The sequence below is a fragment of the Brachycentrus maculatus genome, unplaced genomic scaffold (genome assembly GCF_059751285.1).
Source record: "Brachycentrus maculatus isolate JH-2025_06_01 unplaced genomic scaffold, ASM5975128v1 h1tg000566l, whole genome shotgun sequence".
NCBI lineage: Eukaryota > Metazoa > Arthropoda > Insecta > Trichoptera > Brachycentridae > Brachycentrus > Brachycentrus maculatus.
Genome location: NW_028281308.1, coordinates 363451 through 377013, shown reverse-complemented (window position 1 = coordinate 377013; position 13563 = coordinate 363451). Strand labels below are relative to the sequence as shown.

At 36.6% G+C, this 13563-nt stretch overlaps 2 protein-coding genes and 1 long non-coding RNA gene across 4 annotated transcripts; 2 read left to right on the top strand and 1 right to left on the bottom strand.

Moving 5' to 3' along the window:
• The first annotated feature begins 733 nt into the window (after positions 1-733).
• Positions 734-5265, top strand: LOC148301397 (uncharacterized). The gene is made up of 2 exons (XM_088273317.1): positions 734-1494; positions 2194-5265. Exons 1-2 carry the CDS (start codon positions 933-935, stop codon positions 3372-3374), a joined length of 1743 nt encoding a protein of 580 aa, XP_088129443.1. The 5' UTR covers positions 734-932; the 3' UTR covers positions 3375-5265.
• Positions 3716-6157, bottom strand: LOC148301396 (uncharacterized). The gene is made up of 2 exons (XR_015838801.1): positions 5281-6157; positions 3716-4178 (listed from the first exon to the last, which is right to left on the bottom strand). It is a non-coding gene; the product is annotated as an uncharacterized LOC148301396 (long non-coding RNA).
• Positions 6158-7583: 1426 nt separating this feature from the next.
• On the top strand, positions 7584-13497 carry LOC148301395 (uncharacterized). 2 transcript variants are annotated; one of them, XM_088273307.1, is made up of 3 exons: positions 7584-7665; positions 7754-8353; positions 9295-13497. In XM_088273307.1, the coding sequence occupies exons 2-3, from the start codon at positions 7792-7794 to the stop codon at positions 10797-10799; spliced, it is 2067 nt and encodes a 688-aa protein (XP_088129433.1). In that variant the 5' UTR covers positions 7584-7665; positions 7754-7791; the 3' UTR covers positions 10800-13497. The 2 variants fall into 2 exon arrangements, with proteins under 2 accessions (XP_088129433.1, XP_088129432.1); XM_088273306.1 differs by having other exon boundaries at positions 7584-8353.
• The last annotated feature ends 66 nt before the right edge of the window (positions 13498-13563 follow it).

Sequence of the window (13563 nt, the reverse complement as noted above, 5' to 3'; positions counted from 1 at the left end):
GAGTACATAGTGTCGATTCTTTTGAGCGATCTATTTCTACTTCAAAAATGTTAATAATATTAGTATATAACCACTCACCGAGATTTTTATGTTTACCGGTTTCGAGACGTACCCGTCTCTTCGTCAGGATAATCACTACTACAGCATGCAAGCACCGAAGACCAACATGCACTAAAGTTTTCCCCACAGACATGCGTTACGAGCCGAGGTTAAACATGCAATTCTGTTGTATTTCTGTTACAAATGTTATCTGCGTGCGTGAATGTTAGGGTACCACTGTCAGAACAGGATCGAGATTTGAGGCAAGGTAGTAACATTCGCCCTTGTATACCGAGCAACGGTTGTTTATTTAATGGTAAAAATAAACAACAGTTGCCGGGCCTAATTCCCACTGTCTATTTGTACCGCTAGGCCACTCGCCGGCTGGGCTAAGTTCTATTGTTCCTTTTTAACGTTAGCTGGCCTAGCCAACCCTTACTGGTGGCTTTCTGGTTGTCGGATTGACGAGAGCGTTTGCAACATGAAATTTAAATGTACCTACAATCTTCCATTAAATATATTTGATGTCTAATTTTTGCTGGCAGTTTTTCATCGGCCACAAAATAGCAAGATTATCATAATTAATTCGAAGACTCGTACCTACCACGAAAATGCCCTAAAAGAAATTGTCTATGAATATGTATTGTCTATGTCCACCGTCTGTCATAAAATGGCTGTCGCATGACGTGTTCTTTTGTATATGTTCCATGTAAAGAAATTAAAAAGTTAAGAATTCCCGGTCACGAAGAAACACAAGAAGGTAGAAAAGTAACCCGTGCTCAAAAAATAAGTGAATAGGTACTATTGAGATCGTATAAACTTTGAATTTTATCAAAGCGTTCGAACTAGGCAGGCAGGCCTCTAAATTCTTAATTGATTGCGCCGAAAATAAGATGGAGAACTTGAAAGTTGAATTGGGAGATGTTGAAGGGGATACTCTGTGTGGAGAATTTCTCGAGAGTGTACCAGTGGCTGTAAAGGAAGAGATTATCCACGAAGAAGTTTTAATTATCAAAACTGAACAAGAAAGTTATGTTGATACTTTTGATACTGGAGAAGAGGCCCCACTGACGACTGAACTGGGGAGCAGTTCTGAATCACACTCTGAACAAGGTGTAATGAATATCCGCTATCCCGACATCAAACGTGATATCCCAGTATCTGCAGTGAGCTTTAATGCTGAAGCGGGTGATCTCCAACGAGGTACTCTCCATACTGGGGAAGAGACACCATGTTCCGATACACTAGAGTCCGATATTATATTTGTAGAAGTTCCTGTTGTTAAGACTGAACTAGAGACAGACGATGAAGGCGATGATCTCCACGGTGTGGAAGCGGGGACCAGTTCGGCAGTACCATCTAGGGATATCGCGATCTTCACAAAGAGGGATATAGATCTTGCTGATATTAAACTTGAATGTTCGGAATCCTCGAGTAGACTTGAAGCTGGCTCTAGTAAGTAACAGTTCTCATACCTGCATGGTTGTGTATGGAAATTGAATTTATTTACGGTACTTTTTAGGACATCTCAATGTATATTACGCACATACTAATATTGGTGTCACTCCTGGTTGTTAATTGTGTTTGCCCTAAAAGGATATTTATTTGTTGTGCCTAAAGGCGTTGTCGTTTTCTCCGTCAGATTTCTGAATGCAAGAAGCCTCAAAATATTGGCTTATCTCTTGTTTGTTAACCCCTGTGATAATTTGTTTATCTATAATATGAAGGCGAGGTGATCAGTCCTGCGGTCCAGATCTGATGTATGAGTTGCTTTTTTAGTTTACGTTTAGTTTAGTTTCGGTGTTAAGCTATAATTTTGTTTTTAATGAACAAAACTCCATTAAAATCCTCGTATGTACTAGCTGTTTTAGAAATATGTTTATGGAAAAGGGTACACTACCGATTCAGAAAGGCTTAATGCATGATAAACTTTATTTTGTTCAAACCATTTTGGAAACAATTTTGTATATTTTCTCATACAGCAGCGAGCGTAGAAGTAAAAAATAAAAAATAAATACATATTTTTGGACTGTTTTTCTTGTTATATGAAAGCGATGTAATCAGTCTTGCGGTCCAGATGAGGTATCAGTTGGAATTTTAGTACTTGTTTAGTTTAATTACGGTTTAGTGCAATAATTTTTTTTTCATTTTCAGGTTTAATAAGAGAGGAAATAAAATCCACATTTTCAAAGAATACCAAATATTTTACTTTTAATGGTCTCCGAGGAAAACCATCATCGTGCTCACTAAAACAAAATCTAGGGTTACGTCATAATATGTCAGCGCATAATGAAAGGAAACGTTTCATTTGTTCAGAGTGTGATTTTAAATGTTCAGGGAAAGTTAATTTTAATAATCACTTTAAAATTCATTCTGGTGAAAAACCCTTCTCTTGTTCAGAGTGTGATTACAAATCTTCACGGAAAGGACATTTAAATAAACACATGAAAATTCACACTGGTGAGAAACCCTTCTCTTGCTCAGAATGTAATTATAAATGTTCAAGGAAAGAAAGTTTAAAGCGTCACTTGTTAATTCACACTGGCGAGAAACCTTTCTCTTGTTCAGAATGTGATTTTAAATGTTCAGAAAAAAGGAGTTTAACGAGACACATGAATATTCACACTGGTGAGAAACCCTTTTCTTGTTCAGAGTGTGATTACAAATGTTCTCAGAAAGAAGCTTTAAATAACCACATGAAAGTTCATACCGGTGAGAAACCCTTCTCTTGTTCACAGTGTGATTATAAAAGTTCACGGAAAACAAGATTAAAGCATCACATGTCAATTCACACTGGCGAGAAACCCTTCTCTTGTTCAGAGTGTGATTATAAATGCCCAATAAAATGGACTTTAACGTGTCACATGAAAATTCATACTGGTGAGAAACCCTTCTCTTGTTCAGAGTGTGATTATAAATGTTCACAGAAAGAAAAGTTAAAGGATCACATGTCAGTTCACACTGGCGAGAAACCCTTCTTTTGTTTAGAGTGTGATCATAAATTTTCAAAAAAAAGGAGTTTAGTGAGTCACATGAAAATTCACACTGGTGAGAAACCTTTCTCTTGTTCAGAGTGTGCTTACAAATGTTCAAAAAAGAATAATTTAACGTGTCACATGAAAATTCACACTGGCGAGAAACCCTTTTCTTGTTCAGAGTGTGATTATAAATGTTCAGGAAAAAGTAGTTTAAAGAGACACATGAATATTCACACCGTTGAGAAACCCTTCTCGTGTTCACAATGTGATTACAAGTATTCACGGAAAGGAAGTTTAAAGCGTCACATGTCGAGTCACACTGGCAAAAAGCCCCCACCTCAGTCAGAGTGTGATTAAAAGTTAAGAGAAAGGTAATTTTCACATGAAAGTAATTTAACCAAACACATGAAAATTCATACCGATTACTTACTCTTCTCTTGTACGGAGTGTATTTCTAGATGTTCCAAGAAAGGTTGTTTAAACGATCATATATAAACTCGTCAATGACTTGCTGTGTGCAACAATTTAACAGCTCTGGGAACATTAAACAGCCTTGTCTCATTCCTTGGCTAACTTTGGCTTCCGCGCAACTCTCTTCACTAGTATTACCTCCAATCATTTCCGGTATACAATCATTACATTACGTATCCTTAAATGTCGTTTCCAGTCTACTGTCAAAGGCTTTTCCTAGATTGATAAATGCTATGTACGTTTATTTTTGTTATAAATCAAGTTTAGTTAATTGTTACATAAATTAAGTCATTCACATAATTTACTTACATAAAATAAGGAATTATACTTTTCCAGTTACGAAATTCCACATTGTTAAAATTCCTTAAAAATGGACGGAAGGGAGGAATAGAGAAAAAGGGAAAGCTTAAGACAAATTTTATGAAACTAGGGACACACCACGATATACGAGTACATGTCGAGATGCGATGTAGGCGATCTCAGCGCTGACATATGCTAGAACATCCACATATTCCAAATTCCTATATTCATAGTCCAGAAATTTAGATGAACGATAAATATAGGAACTTTGTTCTACTCGTGGAAAGCGCTAAGGTATCAGTTGTCCTTGTGATCCGGCTGGGAACTCTGAAGCATATACGTTCGATCAATTCTCCAATCACTGTTTCTGACATGCCGAGCGTCAAGGCCCTGAAAAGGCATTTTATAAATTATGAGAATTATTTTAAATAAATAGAATATTTGTGATTATGATTTTATTAAGAATAATATAATGTTAAATATGTACCAAATAAGATTTAGAATATGTCGGTTTATATGAAATGCTGTATATTACGTAAAAATATCATTGATATGTTGGCAAATTATTGTTAAAAAAATAAATGTTTTATCATTTCGTGCCGTTGCCCTATAAAGAAATCTTTCGCATTTGGCACTGGCCGAGGGATATTCTAGATTTTATTATTATAAAGGATTATCTGTATGATTTATAATATGAATAAAAAAATACTGTAATGTAAGGACCTACTCTGAATGAGTTAATATCCGTTACTTAGTAGTATGTGTGCACACACTTTTTTAGAAATTAAAATGCTCAAAAATCAACAGCCATTTATTTTCGGGAATGCTACGGTAGTTGCAGCGCGGTTGGAAGGGGGGAGGTGTTTTGAGGATATGTGAACAGGTTTACTTGGAGCATGCTACAAGTAGTTGGAATCAAGTTCGTAGTAGGGTTTCGTGCACGATTACGCTCCAAAATGTCTCGCTGGGGAGATGAGGTGACATTTAAATTTGAATGTTAATATCGGAACAATAAATCCCTCTGGAATGCGCAATTTCCCCTGTATGAAATTAATATTGCGAATGAAGATTTGATAATCAACATGAACGACCCAACTTTGACTGGAAATTATATAAAAAAAGATAATTCAATATTATGAATAATAATAACCCTATTCGTCAAGTACCTCACGTTTTTCCTAATGAAAGGAGTTTTTAGGCGCATTGCATTGCAAGCAAAAGGATGATTTTATTGAATCGTGTGCGAAAAACCGCTTTGTTTTCTATTTTTACTACACTAGGCCAACAGAGTTTGCTAGTAGATATCATGTGTGTCGGAGTATTTGTTTTGAACATGCTCTAAACTATCGTGCTTATATTGAATAAGTGTATACAGGCTAGAGAGCATGCTCATGAACAGCATGTGTATCCGTACGTTTACGGAAACAAGCTCCGCGGGGTGGCTCAATATGGTACAATTTGGGAATAAAATTCAGTGTCGTCGGGTACTAACCAGAAATGTGTTTTACTCTTTTCCTTCTTTCCTTATCCTTTCTTGCTGGACATCGCCTGACTTCTTCGCCTCCTTGGACCAACAAGGACGATTGGAAAGCCCTTTGTCAGGGCTATTGAGCTCTGTTCTCTTTGGCTTCTGATATGAACCACCGCCAAGTATCTAGCAGACCGATGCAAAGTCGGAGGCCCTTGTCAGGACTACTAGATAGTCGAACTTCGGCTCGGCTGAACAGGCGGAGCCGTGGAGCACGCCTGCTCCTCACAACGGTAGACTGACTGTGGCAGACATGTCGGGTTGCGCCAGTAGTGTGTGTAAGTGCGTGTCGGTAACAATCACGTTGCCTACTGACTTAGTGTTATCAAGCACGTTTTGATATTATTACTTCTATTTATCTCCTGCTCATCATAACTACAAGAAGAGGGAAAAGAACACTTCTTAGGCTCTAATTTGACTACAATACTTCTAACATCACAGTGCACATCCCTTTGTTTCTTTTTCCTAATTCCTTGCACATCATAATGCCGATACCTCTCTGTATGTAACAGTTGTGTGTTTTTTTTTTTTAATGTGATAGTTTCTCCTTGCTTTCCGTATTCTATGCCGTTGGCCATGAAGGTTCATCAGCCTTTGGGGAGCATTCAACACTACATCCAATAGGAAGTGTAAGGGTGTCAGCTTATTCTGGCCAGCATTTGGTCCCTGCCTGTATTTGCCGTCAACCGGGTGAGGTTGTCCACCCCCTCTTGCGTGGAGGCAAAGGTCAGGAGTTTCCCTTCAGAGTCTGAGACCAGATGGCATTTCTTAGTACTCCTAAGCAGTAATTCAAAATTTTCAAGAACCAGTTCACCCTTTAGGTACTACCCCCACACCTCCCCTATAAAAAAATAGTTTTTACAATTATTCTTTATTCGTTTTTTTTTACTCTGCACATTAACAGAACGTTCACATAACAACTGAGAATGTTCTAAATGCTGAAGCGTATATTTCACGATATTCTTTTTACTAAGTGCAATAACTTATCTGAATTTTTTACAATTATGGTTTTTTAAAGAGATGAATGTAGATCTGAGTGTGAATTATAGGTAAATGGAGAGATTTTGGAGCAGGTAAATGATTTCGTATATTTTGGTAGTATGTTTTCTAGGGATGAAAAGATTGATTAAGACATATAAAAGAGATTGAATGCTGGGAACAAAGTGAATGGTGCACTGAAATCAGTAATAGCAAATAAAAACCTATCAGTGAAAGCTAATCTGGCAGTATACAACGGAGTCCTGGTTCCGACCCTAATGTATGGAAGTGAAACATGGAGCTGGCAAAAGAAAGATGATCGATAAAATTAAGGTAGGTGTGTTGAGATGGTTTGGACATGTAGAACGAATGAGTGAGGAAAGAACGGTAAAACAAATTTATGAGGCGAATGTACAATAATTGGAAAAAGGAGCAGAAGAAGACCGAGAAAAACTTAGCACGATCGGGTATGCCAAATACTTGAAAGCGGTCACGTAAGGAGTCGAAACAATCGGCGGGTATGTATGACGAGATCCATGAACGTGGAAGAGGCGAAGAATGTTTGGAAAGACAGAATGGTATTTTCTCTGCCTACCCCTGCGGTGAAGCGGCGTGATGGTTACTTAGTTAGAATTTTCCACTATTTTTTTCATCTTTCCAATATTTTTTCTCTTCGTGAGGTATTTTGATAACGTGGCGGGCCGAGTGTGCTCCGCTAAACTGAGTGTGCTCCGATAAATAATCTCAATCGGAATATTGTGTGACGACAAAGGGTTGAGGACCGTTTCGGCGAACTCTAAAAATTATAAAAAAAAGGTTTGTACAGGAGATGGAACTGTACTCGGATAAGACCAAATAGAGCGTATATACCCACCTTATGCCTTAGTCGACCACATGCCGTGAAACTTATTTAACATAACAAATGTTTACTCTTAACAAATGTATTTCTTTTCAACAGTTAAAAAATGTGTTAAATTGTCTACGTGAAGTGTGAAATATTTTAATTTCGAGTGATGTTTTTCCCTTAAATTTCACGTAGGGTTTTTAATTTGGCACTTTTCCTACAAAAAAATGTTTGCTTTGATTTTTCCTCAATACGGTGAACTGTGACCGTATTACCGTATCACCGTTCACTGGAACATTACTTCAATTTTTTAAATTGAGTCGACGGGCTTAGCGCAGTTACTCCGAAGTGTAAACTCGTGTCCCATCAAGAACAAGGGAAAAAAAGCCAAACTTGCCTACAAGAAATCATATTGTCTATGACTAACTATTGTCTACAGCCATCTGTCGCGAAATGGCGGTCGCATGACGTGTTCTTTTGTGACTGTTCCGTGTAAAGAATTCCCGGTTACAATGAAACACTAAATGGTAAAAAAGTAACTCGTGCTTAAAAAGTAAGTGAATAGGTCATTATTGTATAAACTTATCATAGCGCTCTGATTTAATTTCGAACTAGGCAGGCCTCAATTCTTCAATCATTGCGCCGAATGTAAGATGGAGAACATTAAAGTTGAATTGGGAGATGTTGAACGGGATACTCTGTGTGGAGAATTTCTCGAGAGTGTACCAGTGGCTGTAAAGGAAGAGATCATCCACGAAGAAGTTTTAATTATCAAAACTGAACTAGAAAGTTATAATGATATTCTTGATACTGGAGAAAATTTGCCACTGACGACTGAACTGGGGAGCAGTTCTGAATCACACTCTGAACAAGGTGTAATGAATATCCGCTATCCCGACATCAAACGTGATATTCCAGTATCTGCAGTGAGCTTTAATGCTGAAGCGGGTGATCTAAAACGAGGTACTCTCCATACTGGGGACGAGACACCATGTTCCGATACATTAGAGTCCGATATTATGTATGTAGAAGTTCCTGTTGTAAAGACTGAACGAGAGACAGACGATGAAGGTGATGATCTACACACTGTGGAAGCGGGGACCAGTTCGGCAGTACCATCTAGGGATATCGCGATCTTCACTAAAATGGATATAGATCTTCCTGATATTAAACTTGAATGTCCGGAATCCTCGAGCAGACTTAAAGCTGGCTCTAGTAAGTAACAGTTATCATGAGTATACTTGTGAATGAAAACTGAATTTATAAACGGTACTTTTTAGGGCACCTCAATGTATATTACGCACATACAAATATTGGCGTCACTCTTATTTGTTTATCGTGTTTGCCATAGTATGACATTGATTTGTTGAGCTTAAAGGCGTTGTCGTTTTTTGCTTACGGATTTCTGAATGCAAGAAGCCACACGAAATAAAATAATGAGTACATTTAACAACATTTTAGGTGCGTCCAGATCTGGTTTAACCTTTCACCAATGATTGACAACCATGGTTCTAAAATTTTGGAACTCATATATATTTGAATTTTTATCATGTCATATAATTGAATGTTGCATATGTGAGTTCTCGGAAGCGTCTAAGGAGTTGAGTAAGGTTTTCATATAAGCAGAGGCTCTCATTTAAATGTATGCAAATATCTTCCCAATTTATTCCAGATACTAAAAGTAGTAGTTCCTATAAAGTAGTTCGAAATTGGGAAGTCCAATAGATTTCCCCAAATGACCAGGATTTCTTCCAGCAATAGTTGTGCGTGCTGTGGCTGAAAAATGGACGAAAGTTGTTGTTAGGGACGTCAATCAATCAATCAATTAATGGATTTATGTATTCTTTCCTTTCGATATCGATAAAAATGGTTAAATTTGGCAAAAAACGGCGGATTTATATGCATACATACGAATGAATGAATTTTTATGCCTGTAATTTTTATTTTGCAAGGCAAATCTTGATAGTGATAAAATAATAGTTACTGCTAAATTACCGTTATCAGTATTATATAAATATCAAGAACTCAAACCACATACATATATGGTGCATAGAGTACCTCAGTGATAACTTGATCGCCTAATATATCAGTTGGTATTTTAAGCATACGTTTAGTTTAGTGATGGTTTTGTGCAATAATTATCATTTTGTTTTCAGGTTTAACAAGGAATGCAATACATTCAGAGCAAACTAAGCATTTTTCTTTTAACGGTGTTGGAGAAAAAATATCGTTCTCAATGAAGAGAAATCTAGGGTTACGTTATATGTCAGCGCATTCAGGGAAGAAACGATTCCATAGTTCAGACATTGATTATAAGTTTTCAGAGGAAGGTAATTTAAATAATGACATAAAAATTGACACTGGTGAGAAACTCTTCTCTTGTTTAGAGTGTGATTATAAATGTTCAACAAAAAGGGATTTAATGAGACACATGAATATTCACACTGGTGAGAAACCCTTTTCTTGTTCAGAGTGTGATTATAAATGTTCAGAAAAAAGGAATTTAATGAGGCACATGAATATTCACACTGGTGAGAAACCCTTCTCTTGTTCAGAGTGCGATTACAAATGTTCTCAGAAAAAATCTTTAAATAATCACTTGTCAATTCACACTGGTGAGAAACCCTTCTCTTGTTCAGAGTGTGATTACAAATGTTCGCGAAAAGAATGTTTAAAACGTCACATGTCCATTCACACTGGCGAGAAACCTTTCTCTTGTTCGGAGTGTGATTACAAATGTTCACATAAAGGAGATTTAAATAAACATTTGAAAATACACACTGGTGAGAAACTCTTCTCTTGTTTAGAGTGTGATCATAAATGTTCAACAAAAAGGAATTTAATGAGACACATGAATATTCACACTGGTGACAAACCCTTCTCTTGTTCAGAGTGTGATTATAAATGTTCAGAAAAAAGGAATTTAATGAGACACATGAATATTCACACTGGTGAGAAACCCTTCTCTTGTTCAGAGTGCGATTACAAATGTTCTCAGAAAGGATCTTTAAATAATCACATGTCAATTCACACTGGTGAGAAACCCTTCGCTTGTTCAGTGTGTGATTATAAATGTTCACGGAAAGAAAAGTTGAAGGATCACATGTTAATTCACACTGGCGACAAACCCTTCAAGTGTTCAGAGTGTGATTATAAAAGTGCAAAAAAATGGTATTTAATGAGTCACATGAAAATTCACACTGGTGAGAAACCCTTCTCTTGTTCAGAGTGCGATTATAAAGGTTCAGATAAAAAGAATTTAATGAGACACATGTATACTCACACTGGTGAGAAACCCTACTCTTGTTCAGAGTGTGATTACAAATGTTCACAGAAAGGAGATTTAAATAATCACTTGAAAGTTCACACTGGCGAGAAACCCTTTTCTTGTTTAGAGTGTGATTATATATGTTCACGGAAAGAAAGGTTAAAGCAGCACATGTCTGTTCACACTGGCGAGAAACCCTTCGCTTGTCCAGAGTGTGATTATACGTGTTCACAGAAAGGGACTTTAATGAGGCACATGAAAATTCACGCTGGTGAGAAACTCTCCTTGTCTTGTTCAGAGTGTGAATATAAGTGTTCACTGAAAGGAAGTTTAAAACTTCACATGTCAATGCACACTGGCGAGAAACCCTTCTCTCGTTCAAAGTGTGATTGAATGTTCGGAGAAAGGGAATTAAAAAAACCATCTAAATTCACACTGCTGAGAAACTGTTCCCTTGTTGTGTGTTTCAAATGTTCCTAGAAAGGTATTTTTAAGGATTAAATGTCAACTTGTCAGTGGCTTGCTGTATGTTACAATTCAAGCTGTAACACTTGAGCTCTGGGTACATTGAACAGTCTTGTCTCACTCCTTGGGTATTTTTTTTTCGCACAATTCTCCGCTTATCATTACCGCCATTTCGAAACCTCGATTTCCCAGATTCGATTATTCGAATCGATAAAATATGTTACAATTAAAGTGAATCGCGTTTACTGTTGTTAGAATGTTCACTGCGTATTAAATAATGTCACATAGATAAACTAAAGTAAGCGAATTGTTGAAAACTTATAACTTTGTTATACATCAATTTCTACTTTCTATTGAAGTATCATAGATAAGTGTATTCCTTCGTGTTTCAAAACACATTAATCTAGCTAAGAATCCTTGTCTTTATTCAACACGACTTCCGTGTTCAACGTGTGGCTGCAATATTTGTATGGACGCGGGTGCCGTGTTCGATGTACAGGACGTGTTTTAGTTTGGACCAAATTATTATTCCATATAATCCATAAATACGTTTAAAAAATATTCATAAAAAATTCCCATAAAATAAGCCGGTATTTTTTCTTTCACTATGCAACCCGCCTTTGTATCGGGAAATAACGACGCGATTTTTAAAAGTAATTCAATACGAAATAAAATACTTCTATGTCATTATATTTCTTTAAGATTTCTTAAGATTGTTTTCTCAAATAATAACTATTTAGTAATTTCATCGGTACTCCAGTCTCAATGTACCAGCAATAAATTATAACATGTATGAATGTAACAGATGAAGTCTTAGCTTTTAGTTCCATTTCGAGAACTATGAACAATGAAAAATTTCATTGTTACATTTCACATCAACATTGCCAGGAATGAAGCCTGCACCTTGCCCGGTGTCAACCACTACGCCGTTTTCAGTTTCTAATGTGTTAAATGCTGATTCTTTTTTTTAGTAATGATATGTATAGGTTTTTAGTCTAAGGTTGTTAATTAATAAGTTTTACATTATGTAACTTTTTATTAAAATCTCAGTTTCTTTTCCAAGTTTATAATGTACCCTAAATAATAGGTTGATTCATATAACTTTTCATTCTAAGTACATACCTATAGTATTATAATAAGTGTGAGCTAGAAAGGGAAAACGACCCTCTCGAGTGCTCTATAAAAGGGATAGCACCTTACAAGCAGCAGCTCAGTGCTCGGTTAGCACTCGGAAGCGAGGAGTCAGCAGTCAGTTGTTCGGAGTCCGGAGTAGTTTGTCGTGAGTCGAGGTCGGAAAACTGGGAGTGAAGTGAAAGTGAGTAGTGTCTCCGAGACACGATGTAGACAGCGCCACGCAATCAAACTCGTGGGAATCGATTAGTCCTCGAGGGTCGTCTGAGGCCGCCTTCCAGCCGCGAAGGTGCCGGCTTCATCATCGTCCACAATCTAGGAACGCCTGTTCCTTGCACCGCCAGTGCGTGTTTCAAGCATGACCGCCCATCGAAGGCGCCACATCTTGAACATATATCGTCCACTAAGGAACGCCAGTTTCCTGCAACTCAACGAGAGCCCAGTCTTCCAGCTGGCAATTGTCCAACGGGACAGAACCCCGGGAGCCGCTCAAAGCTCTAATCATGGATCATGGACCAGAACTTCGCTCAGGACATCGCTAAATAACTAGACCAAAGCTCGAGATCATCTCGTCAACTCTTCGCATAGTGACCCGTCGGTAAAACTGTGTTAGGTTTTAAGTCTAAAGTGAAAAAGTAGACTGGCTAGTTAAACACTTAGCCTTAAGTTTTTTTAATTCCATATATTTATTACAAATATAATTAGGTTAGTAATTTTAAACGTGTTTTATTTATTGATAAATATCAAAAATCATGAAATCATCCAATGCAGCATCCCGTTCCCGGAATTCTTTTTCTGTATTTTTTATTAAATAGATTTATCCCCTGAAAAAAGCAACATATCAGTATTATAATATATTGATGTGAAAACATGGCCGCTCTTTGGTTTTATGTATGCAAAAAGCAACATCGTTGCATAGAGAAATAAAATTAAATAATATCACAATGTGTAAACGGAAAGTAAATATATATAAAATAGGTACCAGTCCAGGGTAATATTGAATAAATAGTACAGTGAAAAAATCACTTATATAATGAAAGTAAATATATTTAAAAAAAAACATTTAAAATAGGTAACGTCATAAATGAAAGGAATATAAATATATAATTACCTCCATCAACGCTTCACGTACAAAAGAGACGAGATAACACCAAAAGTACACGAAAAACACTAAATAATTTCTTTGAAAAATGACGATACACAACATTTATAGAAGTAGACTAACAAGAAAAAAAAGGACCATGGGCTGAGTTAAAAACTATTCCTAATCCCCCAACTCTTTTATTATAAATATTTTTGCTATAAAATTTCTAAATTGATTTAATTTAAGTTTTGTACTGACATTTCAAGGTGGAACTGCATTTGGACTGGTGTGAACACACCAGTCTGACAATGTCTGTAACGACGAAACCCGGTTGCTGGTCTAATAAAATTAACGTGGGAAAAATATTATTTTATTACTTCTAATGTTATTTAATATGGAATAAATGAATTTAAGCAAGGAAGTACCTTTTTGTCGTATTGATATTATGATTGTGTAAATATATACAACATAAAAATA